Source organism: Arvicanthis niloticus, chromosome 1, assembly GCF_011762505.2.
Source record: "Arvicanthis niloticus isolate mArvNil1 chromosome 1, mArvNil1.pat.X, whole genome shotgun sequence".
NCBI classification, from domain to species: domain Eukaryota; kingdom Metazoa; phylum Chordata; class Mammalia; order Rodentia; family Muridae; genus Arvicanthis; species Arvicanthis niloticus.
In genome coordinates this window covers 88,296,229-88,310,981 of record NC_047658.1, presented here as the reverse complement: position 1 = coordinate 88,310,981, position 14,753 = coordinate 88,296,229, and the positions used below count along the sequence as shown (strand labels likewise).

At 47.3% G+C, this 14,753-nt stretch overlaps 1 protein-coding gene across 4 annotated transcripts in view; it reads right to left on the bottom strand.

Annotated features, from left to right (window-relative positions):
- The window catches only part of Eef2k (eukaryotic elongation factor 2 kinase), a 58,735-nt gene continuing 43,982 nt past the window's right edge, over nt 1–14,753 (bottom strand). For all 4 annotated transcript variants that reach the window (XM_034515185.2, XM_034515177.2, XM_076941996.1 and 1 more), the window contains 8 exons: nt 13,837–13,904; nt 12,797–12,874; nt 12,342–12,404; nt 10,412–10,546; nt 10,088–10,276; nt 7,084–7,208; nt 2,699–2,877; nt 1–220 (listed from right to left, as the gene is read on the bottom strand). In XM_034515185.2, the coding sequence (XP_034371076.1) occupies nt 111–220; nt 2,699–2,877; nt 7,084–7,208; nt 10,088–10,276; nt 10,412–10,546; nt 12,342–12,404; nt 12,797–12,874; nt 13,837–13,904 (947 nt within the window). In that variant the 3' untranslated portion in view covers nt 1–110. The remainder of the gene's footprint in view (nt 221–2,698; nt 2,878–7,083; nt 7,209–10,087; nt 10,277–10,411; nt 10,547–12,341; nt 12,405–12,796; nt 12,875–13,836; nt 13,905–14,753) is intronic.

The window sequence follows — 14,753 nt, the reverse complement described above, 5'->3', positions numbered from 1 at the left end:
TAGAATATAAAAGTGAATTTATGATAGTAAAACTACTTTCCCCTCCCAAAAGAAATGAGTCCCATCCTCCCTCCCCAGCCCTTCTCCTTGGCAGTGATCCTGTGGGACGATTATTCCTCCATCTGGGCCCAGGCCTCTTCCGCCTTCTCATAGTACTGGTTGGCTAGCCTGCCCTTCATGGCTTCCATGGCTGCCTCGGCCGCCTGGGTATACAAGTCTCCTGAAAGAGAACAGAGTGGGGGACAAAGAGGTGAGCTGTCAAATTTCATCCCACCCACAACACGAAAGGCCACATATTGTGTGATTCCAGTTATAAACTGAGTCCCGAACAGAGCAATCCTTCACGACAGAGCATGGATTAGTGAATACTGAGTGGGGGTCCTGGAAATGACTGCTAACCAGCACAGGATTTCCTTCAGGGTGTGAGTTTATGTAAAGTTTGGTAATAGTAACGGGAGATGAAATATTATAAAATTTCAGCTTCATTTTTAAAATTGCAAAACCTGCCTATAAATTCTAATATATAATTGCCCTTCACTGGGGGGGGGGGGGGAGGGTGTTTTCAAGATCCACCAAGCGTAGCAAAATCTGTCAGAGAGTGTGTCCTATTTACATATGGCCTATGCATCTTCTCCCCCATGAGCTCAGGGCTTCAACATTGGTCATCAGCTGGTGATGCTCTCTGGGAAGGGTACAGAAGGAGGAAGAGGAAGAGGGTTACAGGAGGAAGTATGTCAGCTTCGAGGTTTTATAGCCTGCCCGACTTCTGGTTTTTTGTCTCTCTGCTTCCTGTGTGGATGACATCGGATCATCTTGCTTCCCCCAACTACTGAGACAGTCTCTGACTCTTGATGTCAAGCTTCCCACCACAATGGACTGGAAGCCAAAATCCCCTCTGGACCCATTTACCAAAATAAATCCTTTCTTCTTTAAGTTGTTTTTGTCAACAAATACAAAGAAGAATAGCAGGAAAAGTCTATGTATAATCTGATACAGATGCAAATAGTTTTGCTTCTTTTGGGACAGGTCTATGTAGCCCTGACTGGCCTGGAACTTGGAATATTCTTTACCATCCTCCTCCATGCTGGGTTTACAGGTGTGCACCTCTGCAACAAGCTTTTTACAGGTGCAATTTAAAAAATACATCTCTGGGGGAGGCCGGTGAGATGGCTCATCGGGTAAAGGCACTTGCTGCCAGGCCTGACGATCAGTGGATCACTGGGACCCACATGGTAGAAAGAAAGAATTGATTCCCACACACTACCCTCCAGTTCCCACACATGTGCTGTGGTGTGTACGTGCATATGGAAACACACAAAATAAGTAAAGATAGTAAGTCTCTTTGTTTATATATGCAAAATCTGTGATTGGGAGGACTGACTGTATTCTTATTTAATTTATATACATATATTTTAATGTGAGATGCCTTTGTCTCCCTTTCCTTTTTTTTTTTAAGTATTGGGGGGGTGCATGTGCCATGTGAGGTCAGAGGACAGTTCTGTGGATTCACTTCTCCTCTTCCACCTTTACATGGGTTTTGATGATCAGCATGACCTCAGACCCACCCTCTACTTTTTGTTGTTCCCCCCCTTTTTTTTTTTTATTTATTTTATTTATTTATTTATTTATTTATTTTTTTGAGGCAGGGTTTTTCTCCCATTGAACCTTGCTATGGAGCTTGCTATTTCAGCTACACTGGCTGGCCAGCAAGCCCCCAGGATCCACTTCTCTTTGGCAGGCCAAGGCTGGGATAATATATAAATACCACATCCTGCTCTCCCCTCAGTCCCCAAAACAGGGCTTCTCTGTAGCTTCGGCTGTCCTGGAATTCTCTTTGCAGGTTGGCTTTGAACTCAGAGACCTGCTTGCCTATCTCCTGTGTGCTAGGATTAAAGGTAGTACTGCCACTGCCTGGTCCACTCCCTGTTTTTTTTTACAAGGGTTTTGGTATTCAAATTCAAGTCCTCAGGCTTGAGCCGGTGGTGTTAGCACATGGGAGGGGCAGTCAAAAGGATCAGAAGTCCAAGGTCACTCTCAGCTACACAGTGAGTTTGAGATCCACTGGCCTGGGAAACTGGTTCTGAGTTAATAGCAAGGGGCCAGAATTGAGTTCTCAGCACTCATGTTAGGTAGCTCCCAACCACCTATAACTCCAGCTCCACAGGATCAGACAGTTTCTTCTGCCTCCTCAGGTATCTCTCTCTCTCTCCCTACCTCCCTCACTGCCACAAGCCTGAAACAATAAAGTAAATCTTGTTAGGCATCCTGTGCACTCAGGAGGTGGTGGATCTCTGGCCAGCCTGAGTTATACAGTGAACTCCAGGCCAAGGCTGTGCAGCCACACTGACTCAAGAAAAAAAAAAATCAGGGCTGGAGAGATGGCTCAGCAGTTAGAGCGTCTGCCGCACTTGCAGACTCCAGTACCCACGAGGCAGCTCTCAACTGCCTGTTAACTCCAGTTCCAGGGGATCTAACTCTCTTCGGGCTTCTGAGGGTACCAGGCACACATGAAAACACTCATACATATAAAATAAAATACGACAAAGTAAAACTAAAATGTTCATCTACATACCAGGTCCATAGAGTCCCCTACTGTAGAAAGCAACTTATCTGGTTACCCGCCCTAATTTCGGTGGGATGAGAACTATAGACCATCACCAGACCTATTCTGCCCCAGGGGAAGGTCAGTGGGCCTCACCTGATCTTTGGGGGTTCTTGTCCAGTCCAAATCCCCCGGTGAGCAGCATCTCTGCTTCCCTGGCCAGCAGTGCATACTGGGGCTCGTCCTGTATCCCGTCATACTCCCCGCCTTCATCGCAGTCCGTCATCTCCAGGGCCCTGCTGTACCAGTGCAGGGCTTCTGACCAGTCTGGACACCTTGCCAGGAGACAGGAGGGGAGGAGGATGTTACCATGGCAGTGGGGTGGGAAGGCAGGGAACCACTGAGCTGGATGGGCAAGCCTAGGATCCCAGGGGACCACTACCTCTGAGCTATAAACTATAATACCAAAGGCCACCATATCTAAGGGACACCTTCATATTGTAGACTGTTTATATACTTTTTTAAAAATTTGGATTTATACATCCCTGAGTATGCACATAGTGTACACTGAAGCCAAAAGAAGGGACTGGATCCTCTGGGGCTGGAATTACATGTGGTTGTGAATATCCTGTTGTGTGCTGGGAACCAAACTCGGGCCCTCTGGAAGAAAAGCAAGTGCTTAACCTCCAAATATAATCTCCAACCCCAGTTTGTTTGTTTGTTTGTTTCTTTCTTTTTCCTTCCTTCCTTCCTTCCTTCCTTTTTTCTTTCCTTTCTCTTGGGCTTTTAAAGACAGGGTTACTCTGTGTAGCCCCGGCAGTACTGGAATTTGTTTCATAGACCAGGCTGGTGTTAAATTCAGAGATCTGCAGGGCAGTGGTGGCGCACGCCTTTAATCCCGGCACTTGGGAGGCAGAGGCAGGCGGATTTCTGAGTTCGAGGCCAGCCTGGTCTACAGAGTGAGTTCCAGGACAGCCAGGGCTATACAGAGAAACCCTGTCTTGAAAAACCAAAAATAAATAAATAAATAAATAAATAAATAAATAAATTCAGAGTTCTGCCTGCCTCTGCCTCTTGAGTGCTGACATTAAAGGTGTGCCACCACCTGGCCCCAGTTTCTATATTTTTTTTTAAGGGATCTTCCTTTAACAATGCTGGTACAGTGTAACAGCTCTTTCACTAATGGAAGAAGAATACTTTGGGGAAGGGTGATATTGATCTAGGCCTGTACCTAAGTATCCCATGGCCTAGACATTGCAGGGCTGTGTCCCTGCTATGCTGCCCTTTACCTGAGTAGCAGAAAGGGTGGCAGAGGAGGGACGATGCCGAAGCCTCTGGAACAGTGGTTCTCAACCTTCCTAAGGCCGTGACCCTTTAACACAGTTCCTCATGCTGTGGTGACTCCCAACCGTAAGATTATTTTCATTGCTACTTTATATCTATAATTTTGCTACTGTTATGAATTGTAATGTAAATATCTGTGTTTTCCGATGATCTTAGGCGACCCTCGTGAAAGAGTCATTGGACCCCAAAGGGGTCGTGACCTACAGGCTGAGAACTGCTGCTCCAGAACCATCTGAATTAACAGAAATAAACCAGACCCCTATTTCTTTATTTGGTAACAAGGTCTATGAGAGCCATGCTTCTGCCTCAGCCTCCCAAGGACTAGGATTACTGGATCTACCACACAGTCAGCTAGCCCCACCAGGCTCTGCCTCCCTAGGCTCTGCCCATGCCAGCTGGCACTGTTCTCCACTGCACATGGAGACTGTCTTACTAGATCCCCAGCTCCTTAATCTACAGTAACACACATATGCCAAACTGCCAAGGGGACACCTAGGTCCCAGCCAGAGCTTTACAACACAGACCACAGAGCTAATACAGCAGCTGGCTGTTTCTCTCTGGGTGTCACCCATCTGAGGGACTATTTACTGTACACTGCCAAGAGCAGAGACAAAATCTGACAGAAGGGCTATGGCACATGCTGAGAACAGTGCCTCTAGGTGACTTTCATCCTGACTGGCCAGCCTTGGCTTCCTCCACCCTCTATGGCAGCTTACCGTCTTCCATGTCAGATCTGCAATCCTCCCAAGCCAGTACCCGCCTGCCCCTGAACCTCTGTTGTCTCGAACCTGGAACATCTTCCTCCTAACTCTGTCCATACCCGACTTTGCATCGGTCCAGCTAAGTCACCCCTTCTAAGATGCTGTCTGCAAACACTTAGTTTCTTACAACAGTGATTGGCCATCGACTCCTTGTCTCTTTGGTTTTGTGGCCTTATTTCACCAGAATATGAGCCTTAAGAAGGAAACAACCTTGTGTGTCATTTACTGTGTTTCCAAGGCCTGGCCAGGAACAAAGACTCCATGAAGGTGTGTTGACTAAATAAATGTAAGCACTCAGCTGGCAAGTATGATGTCTAGGAGCTAACCTTGGCTCTACTTAGTCTTTCACATAAAGTTGACTAGCATGTAGGTGACTTCAGGCAAGTCTCTTCATTTCTCAGAACAACAGTTTAGTCATCCACAAAATCCACAACCTGTCATGTGTGCGATGCTCATCCTGAGAAGCAGTGAGCCAGGCCCTGCACTCTGCACCAAGAAGAGGTCTGAGGGAGTCCTCGGTGACATCGGACCACCCTCTCAAAGTGCTTTCCAAGAGCACTTGCTGCTGCAGACACCCAGCACAGAGAGGCCAGATGTCACACGCCAAAGTTTTTGACTCTATGAGCTTCATATGGAACAGCCACAGACATGGCTTCTCTTTGCAATCCAGTAAAGAAAAAGTCGTGTGTGTGTGTGTGTGTGTGTGTGTGTGTGTGTGTACATGTGCGTGCACTTGTATGCATATATTGGCCAGCAGACAACCTCGGTGTGGTTCCTCAGGTGCTGGCCGTGTGTGTGCATTGATGACTGGTGAACATGTGCATTGGTATGAAGAAAGCCAGATGGTGAAGGACAAATGAGTGCCCTTCCTCAGGTGCTATCCACCTTGGTGTTTTTGTTTTGTTTAATTTTTTCCTTTTGAGACAAGGATAGATCACTGACCTGAATCTCTCGAAGAAGCCCACAGATCCACCAATTTCCATTCAATGTTTTCTGAACGTATTCTAGGAGATCAAACTTAACTCCTCGTGTTCAAGGCAAACAATTTACTGACCAAGCTATCTCTCCAGCATGGGAGATGAATTCTTGGCACTACAGAGAAGGTTCCTGCTCAGCTATCACAACATGGACATACAGAAAAAATATGTATCCTTTTTTTTTGTTCCCTTCTAGAAAGCCTTGGAAGGCTCCTGAGAAGCCAGGCTCCTGTGGGATCCATAGAGAATCAGCAATGGTTCCATTATGAGATCAGGTCTATCACTGACTTCTGCTCTTGGATTCAATGATCTCTCATGCCACACCAAGAAGCCAAGAGGAAGCCAGACACCTTCCACTCCTCACATTGCAGAAACTGGCTCCAGCATTTCAGCCTCACCATAAGAAATACTGACAGTTGGTTTGCTGGAGCCTCAGAACCACTAGGGAAATGCACCCGGAGCTTCCTCCTTCCGTCTCACTCTTAGATGGGAAACACACATAAGACTGTGATGGAGCTCAGTGCCAGCATACTGCCACCTGTGTAGGCCCTGGATATAATCTGCAATGCTGCATCATAAGAATACAACCAAAGCAAGTGCTGAGAGACGGTTTTGTGTACTGTGTATTCAGATGCTGACTGCTGTACCCAGAGTCTGGTTGCAGTCCTGACGCTGGCATCAGTGCCAAGCATCTCCTGTCTCGATGTTGTGCAAAGACTGTTCTCCATCACCTCTGATTGGTTAATAAAGAGTTGCTTAGTCAATAGCTGGGCAGGAGAGAAAGAGGCAGAACTTCTGATTTCAGAGAGAGGGTCTCTAGTGGGGACCTGAGAGAGAGAGAGGCAATTCCCCATGAAGTTGCCAGGAGAATTGCCATGAGGACAGGGATGGAGCAGGAACGGCTAGGGAGAGACTAAGATGTCAGGTAATGGGACACGGGGCTGGGTAGTAGCCAGCATAGTAGGGTTAGAATTGATGTGAACCCTGCCCAGCTGTAGTGCAAGAAGCTTATTAATAAATATATTAGGTCTCCAGGTCATTATTTTAGAGCAAAGGTGGGTGTAGAAAAGCCCTACATTTTTACAAATAAGAGCAGAAATAGGCAGTCAAAAATTACCCCAAACTCTATTCTCTATGGACAATCATACTGAACTGCTTAATATTTCTGATTTTTTTCCCCCAAAGCAAATCTCTACAGATCCTGGCAAAATAGCTGCCATCTATTGCACACTTTCTCTGTCAGGCACTGCAGGGAAGGTATTTTATCTTCATGAGATCATATAACGATAGATGCTATCATTATTCCTATTTCACCAAAGGAAGAAACCGAGGCCCGGGAAGTGAAATAACTTATTGGAGGTCACAGACAGAGCTAGAGCCCATGTCCATCGTGGATGAAAGGCAAAGCATCTCAAGTGGCCCAGATTACCCCAACATCATCAGGAGACAGTCACAGTACCTGTCTGGGCTGAGGTTCAGGCCAGTGTCAAAAGCTCGGGCCACTAAGATCATGGACTGCCTGTCACCAGCTTCTGCCGCCTTCAGTAAGTAATCAAAGCCTTTTGTCTTGTTCTCTTCTGTCTCCTGTCAAAAAGGGCACAAACAGCTAATGAGAGAGAGAGAGAGAGAGAGAGAGAGAGAGAGAGAGAGTGTGTGTGTGTGTGTGTGTGTGTGTGTGTGTGTGTGTAAAGGGCTCCCTTGTCAATCTCCAGTTTCTTAAGTTGTAACAGTTCTGGGCTGGGACTGCCATAGAACATGTTCATGGCTTTAAGTATATTGATAGACTTGTTCAGCTATCCCCACCATGGATTTAAGAAACTAAATTTTAGCCAGGTTGTGGTGGTGCATGTCATTGAATTCCAGCACTAGGGAGGTAGAGGCAGGAGATCTCTGAGTTTGAGACCAGTCTGGTATATAAAAGAGAGTTCTAGGATAGTTGGGGCTATACAGAGACACCCTGTCTTAAACAAAACCCTAAATTTTTATTATGTTTACTTACTTATTTACTGTGCGTGAGTTTGCATGTGTCACAGTGCATGGTGAAGGTCAGAAGACATCTTTGTGGGAATTGGTTCTCTCCTTCCACCATGTGGGATCCAGGGATTGAACTTGAGCTGTCAGGGTTTGTGGCAAGTGCCTTTGCCCACTGAGCCATCTTGCTGGCCCAATTTAGAATACCCTTAACAACTTTAAAAAGAAATACCATACCCCACTATTCACAAGCTTTCCCTATACCCTTCTCTCCATCCTACCCCAGCCAGGGGCAATAACTGGTCCACTTTCTGTCTCTGTGGACTCTGGATGTGTCATATACATGGTGTGGACTAAAATGACATAATATGTGGCCTTTTGTGTCTGGCTTCTGTCACACAGGCTGCAGCATGACTGTACTGATCAGTACAGTCATGTACTGTTTGACTCAGGAAAAACAGTCTTACTGTTTCTCCTGATCAAATGCTATTTCATCCCATTGTCTTTATCTGCTCATCCACTGATGGGAGACAGCAACGTTGCTGTGATGATATTCGTGTGTACACATGTATACAAATACACGTGGATACATAGCTGGTTGTTTCAGACAGAGCCAAACCTGTTAGCTCAAGGTAGACATGGAAATCACAATCCTTCTGTCACAGCCTCCTGAGTACTGGGATGACAGGGTACATCGCCATGCCTGACTTTGGATGTTTTTGTGGGGAGACTGTAAGAGACAAGGATGCTCCCCAGAGCCCCCAGTGGGAACACAGCTGTCACTGGTACCCAGAATGTTTCTGTTGCTGTACTCTCAGGGTGGGGTAATTTGTTGTGAGGGTCTCGGGTAACTGTTCCATTTATGAAACTACACCTGAGTAGCCAGTCAAATAGTTAACTTGCTATTTTAGAAAATGGAAAAATGGCACTGGAGGTGTGGCTCAGTGGTGGAGAGCTTACCCAACATGCACAAAGCTCTAGATTTCATCCCCAGGAAAAGAGAGAGAATAGGGGGAGAGGAAGAGAACGGAGAAGGCAGGGGTGAAAGGGAGCAGGTAACAAATAGGGAAGGAAAAACCAAGAGAGACTTCTTTTGCTGTTAAATTTTTAATATTAAAATTATTAGGAGCCGACAAGATGCCCCAGCAGGTAAAGGCATCTGCCCTCAATCCTGACAAGCTAAGTTGACCTCTGGGATCCACAGGGTGGTAGAGAACCCATTCCTACAAGTGGTTCTCTGATCTCCATGTACATGGTTTGGGAAATGCATGTACACACACACACACACACACACACTTAAACTTTTTTTAAAATGACAATAATGCATTACTTGTTCAAAAAGTGAAAAAAAGGTCCCCAGCACATTCTTCTCCACCCTCTGCTAGCCTGAGATCCACCCAGTTGCTGGCCACAGTCAGCTCTGAAGAGGGCTAGGCCTTGAGCCTGTGTTGAGTCTGGCTTTGTCCAGCCTTCTAACCAGTCACAGCCTCCACCACCACAACAGGACAGATGGGGACAGAGAAGGACAGATACACCTTCTAGATGCTCAATTTCTCACAGAAAGCTTTTCCAGGCCCTGTCCATTCAACTCTTTCTTCCTGTGCCCAAGGACCGTGAAGGGGCCGGGGTGGGGGTGAGGGTGAACTGTACACCATCTCTAGTACACCACCATCTTGGCACTTCAGCCCCACCTCCCATCTCCCCTCACCCCACACTCCAGCGCTAATGATTTCTGTCACCATTTTGCTTCTCACCTCTGGGCATGAGTCTGAGCGTGAGTGGCTCTCCTCACACACTCTGCCTAGCTCATTCCCACCGGGCCTTTCTGTCTGCCTCACATGGCCAGCCCTTTCCCATCCATCCCTGAATGAATGAGAACCTTCTGAGTACCAGCTATAGCAATGTGGCGGAAGCATGGTCAGGAGATAAACATAGACCCAACAAAGACCCATGCAGGGCTCTTCCTCATTTATTTCCAGGATGTGTTTCTCCTGTCATTTATTACATGGACCTGTGTGACTTGTTACCTTCCACTTACTGACCAAAGATAGAGATCAATTCTACCTCTGAAGTGACTGACCCCAAACCAAAAGAGTCAGATAATAATGGGTATTGTGGAGTTGGCCTTTCCTATACATGACAGATGACAGCCATCACTGAGACACTTGTCATCCGCATGGCCCAGGCTGGCCTCAAACACTAGAATTACAGGTGTGAGCCACCAAGCTTGTCTTCCCATAAAAATCCTCTAGCTGAAGCTGGGCAGAGTAGTATATGCCTATAATCCCAGCACTCAGGAGGCTGAGGCAGGCAGACTTCTGTGGGTTCAAGGCCTGCCTGGTCTACATAGTGAGTTCCAGGACAGCTACAGCTGCATAGTCAGGCCCTGCCTCAAACAACAAAACAAATCCTCCAGTAGGTAACCACCAGGATGTGGGTGGTAAGTGATGGGCTGGCCGAGCCCTTTAGGTTGGGTCCACACATCCTCTCACCTTCAGAGAGACATCAGCCAGGATGTGGTGGGGCAGCTGAGAGTACATGAGGCCTAGGCCCACGATGGCCTCCAGTTCTCCCAGGTCAGCTGCATGCTCCAGGTGGAAGATGGCTGACTCTCGATCCCATTCCTCATCCTTCTCGCAGAAGCGCCCGCCCTCGTGGTAACGCACCATGGCCAGATGGACCTGTCACAAAGACTTCTGTGTTGGTCTGGCTGCCTGAGAGGCCAAAGCCATGCCCAAGAGCAGCCCAGCCAGCCTGTGAGGAGTGATTAGCAGAGAAGAGTGAGCCCTGGGCTCAGGAATAGGCATCACCCATACCTTCCCCAAAACAGACTTCCCGATTTTCCTTCCAAGGTCCAGAGCATTTAACCTTTGCACTTCTAGGGCCACAGCTGAGGGCCTCGGCAGGTGCAGGCGGGAGGGGTTGAGCAGGTTCCACGTCTCCACACAGACCTGATGGAAGAGACCAGGTGGGTGGAGTTTAAAGGCCAGAGAAGTGATGGGCTGGGACTGGATGTGCTGTCAGAGAAGTAAGCAGCCAGGACATCAGGAGGCCGGCTGGCAAGGAGGGGTAGGAACGCTGATGGTACCAGACTTCATTGGACAAGCGTGGCTCCAACTCCTTTAGTTTGTTTCTGACAACGCGGTTGGGGTGGACCTTGCACTCACTATGTCTCTTTGGCTGGCCTTGCGCTCAGGAGCTTCCTTTCTCAGCCTCTCAAGTGCGGGGATTACAAGTAAGCACTCCACACACTACAGGGCTCCAATTCTAATTATTTCATTGCCGCCAACTCATGGGCAGCGACAAGACACACTGACCAGCAGAACAGACTACAGCAGCCCTGAGGAACCCTCCCCTTCATTTATCAGCCTGGTGCTGCAGTTGAGCTTTGATGCTAAGCCTTCTCCTAAGCTCTTCCTCACACCAGGCACCTGGAAAGTCTGACTCCCACAAAACCACTCGCTCTCTCTGAATTTAAATCGATGAGACACACACAGAACACAGGCAGCTAAATGCCCTAAAGCCACCAGGCAAGATGGACCCATCCCAGAGCCAACAGCAACTCTGTCCTACTCCAGGTGAGAAGGCTTCCTGCGGCCATGAGCAGAGGACAGAGTCCTGACACTAGGGTGATCCGGGCTTAGAAGGTGCCTCTGGGAATCAGGTGTTAGGGGAGGACGGACTTTGCGGGCAGGAGAGACCCAACTTACCAAACATGGAGAAGTGTGGGGTTCACATGTTTGAGAATCAAAATAACAGTAGGGCTGGCCTTCCCTGGACATGCCCGAGACACTTGTCATACACACAGTAGCTCAAAGACAAGCGCACTAAAAGTAGTGTGCAAAGTTACCCCCAGCCTTCATGCTTTAAGTATGCATGAAACATGCACGATGAATCTCATGGTCAGACTTTGCACCCCTCTCAAGTTGTCTAACTATGTACATGCAAGTATCCCCTACCCACCTTTTTTTTTTTTTTTTTTTAATCTAAAATCTGAAGTTGGGAAGATGGCTCAGTGGTTCAAGTATTTGCTGTACACCTATGAGGAGGGATCTCCTACTCAGAAGCCTGGTTACGAGCGGCAGCCTGCCTGTAATTACAGACCCTTGAGAAGCTAGAGACATGATCCCCAGAGCAGAATAACTAGTAAGACTAACCAGATCAGCAAGCTCTGAATTTGATTGAGAGACCCTCCCTTGAAGAATAAGGTGTAAGAGTAATAAAGAATGATTTCCAATATCAGCCTCGGGTTCCATATGTATATCCATACACATGCAAAACCTATATAACACACATATACACACATATGCACACACACACAAATGTACACACATGAAACATGGAAAACTAATCTGAAATCCAAGACATTTCAGAGCTCAGGCATTTCAGATAAGGAACACATCCTGGAGTACAGGGGTAACCTGGGGAAAGTTGCCCAAGACTCATGTTTTCTCATATAAATGATGTGATAAATAACTCAAAGGTCTCACTGGGTGGTGGAAGGGAGAGAGCAGCAAATGCTGAGGCCTTCCGGTCAGGCTCTCTGACACCTGAGCTGTCCTGTTATTTTCTTCTAAGACCATCTCCTTTCCCCCTTCCCAGGAATCTCTTGGCACCCAGCCTACAACATAGCCTCCAACCTGCCCGTAAAATGGACATGCATAAGGTGAAGGGGCAGGCAGTGTGTCAGGAAGAGAGCAGGGCACAAGAGCAGGAAGGGGCAGGTCTGTTCCTCTGTATGCATACCCGTCCAGAGCTGCCCAGGCTATCCTCATCAGATTCAGGCCTTCGGTTGCCGTTGGAGTGGCCCTGCAAGGGAGCAGGGAATGAGACACTGTATCAGGAGCCTATTCTTGGAGTAGGACCAGCCCTCCCAGGATCCCTCCTCTAGGAACACTAGTCCTCTGCTTCCCAGTGAGCTGTTGAGTTCCTAGTCTTCCTGTCTGTGTGTGAAGAGACTGATTGACCCCAGGATACCAGAGTCTGTGTGAAGCCACTGGGGAAAAGGTTAGTTTTTCCTCTGGCCAAGTCTCTGCACTTCACCTTCTTCCCTGCATTTGTCTCTGTCTGAAATCTGGTTTGCCGTCTTAATTTGACGTGTTCTCAGGGCCAGTTCTTGTTGGCCTGTTAGCCTTTTATCCTTATGGATAACAGGTGAGGCAACAGAGAGCCCTTTGGCCTCAGGGTCTTGGGGTGCTTACATGTTCTCGGGGCTCAGGATCATCCAGGTCACTTCGCTTCTCACTTGGATATCCACTGTCTCCACTATTCTCAGAGTCCTGCAGAGAGAAGATGATCTTATGTTATGGTTTGGTATAAAATGTGCCCCTAAAGGTCCCCAGCTAGTTGATAGGTGAATAGATCCTGAGAGCGCTAACCTCATCGAAAGTGTTCATCAATGAGATCATAGCTGAATGGGTTATTAATATGTAGGGCCTGGTTGGAGGAAGGAGAGAGACTATTGAATACACCTTCAAATGCCTTTTATCCCCAGATCCTTCTGGCCTCTTTGCTGCCTGGCCCCGACCCCTGTTTCTTGGCCACTATGAAGTGAGTAACTTTTGCCACTGTGTTCTGTCTCATCACACAACATTAAAGAAACCAAATAACCTGGGGCTGAAACCTAGGAAACAGTGAGTGAAATTAGTCTTTCCTCGTTTACTTAGATAGTCTCTGTTTTTGTTTTGAGACAAGGGCTCATATAGCCCAGGCTGGCCTCAAACTTACTTATGTCACCAAGGATGACCTTGAACTTGTGAGCCTCTGGCCTCCACAAGTGCTAGGATGACAGATGTACACCAATATACTTAGTTTCTGTGGTACTGGGGATTGAACTCAGGGCTTCATGCATGGTAGGACAGCACTCTCTTACTACTGAGTACATCCTCAGCCCCCGTCTAATTCTAGAATAAAATCTATTCATAAAGGAAATAAGAAAAGATCTCATTCATTCTGAGAGTTCGGTAAGAAAGCAAGGGCTGGAGAGATGGCTCAGCAATTAAGAGCACTGACTGCTCTTTCAGAGGTTCTGAGTTCAATTCCCAGCACCCACAAAGTGGCTCATAACCATCTGTAATGGGATCTGATACCCTCTTCTGGTGTCTGAAGACAGCCACAGTATACTCATATACATAAAATAAATAAATCTTAAAAAAAGAAATTAAAGCTCTTTAAATACCATCTAGTCAAAGTGATGATTCCGAACAGATGGCAGCCGGCAGCCTCCCTCCTCCCCACTCACCCGGTGATTGTCCATGCGGTCATGGTCTCTAGGGCCCATGTTATCGAGGTCACCAAACACTGGCCAATCTGAGCAGGGACAAGCAAAGGTGATGTAGGATATGTCCAAGAGCTGCACATGACCTGCCTTCAGCACCTGCACCAAACCTCAATATGTAGCCCAACTCCTGGCAATCCTCCTGTCTCAGCTGAACAAGTGCTGGGTTTACAAGTGTGCACCACTATGCCCAACATTTTACTTTTGATTTTTTTTTTTAAGAGAAGCACAACATGGGAAAAGGACCGTGGCACCCCTGCAGAACCACAGTTCTTTCTCAATCCTTTCCAAATCTGCCACTTGACAGTTCCTGGATCTGCACCTCTAAGTGTGCACAGCTTTACATGTAATGCGCTGACCAGCACATTAGCTCTGAAGGAAGTGTAGATACAATGGAGGAGAAGCCACCTGACTCTGTGGGGCCCAAACTGTGGGTAGCACATGGCTGTCAAGCCAACCTTTCTCCTGGTTGTCACCATTTTCTGTCCCCTGCTCTAAGCAAGCTGCAGCCTACATTCCTAGCTGACCTATTGTTGTTGTTGTTGTTACTGTTTGGTTTCTGAGTCAGGATCTCACTATGTAGCTCTGGTTTGTGGAACTCACTATGTAGACCAAGCTGGTCTTGAACTCACAGACATCCACCTGCCTCAGTCTCCCAAGTGCTGCGATAAATGTATGGCCACCACACTCAGCAGGCTGACCATTTTTATTGAGTCTGCAGGCTGGGGAGAACTCAATGGTACAGAATGAGTCAAAACAAGAATGAGGCCTGTGTTCAGTCCCCAGCACACACCCGTGCACCCACAACCCATAGAAACGGCTTTTGCATTTCTAAATAGCTTTTTACATTTTTAAAAAGTATTTTACAGTAAGTGCCTCTC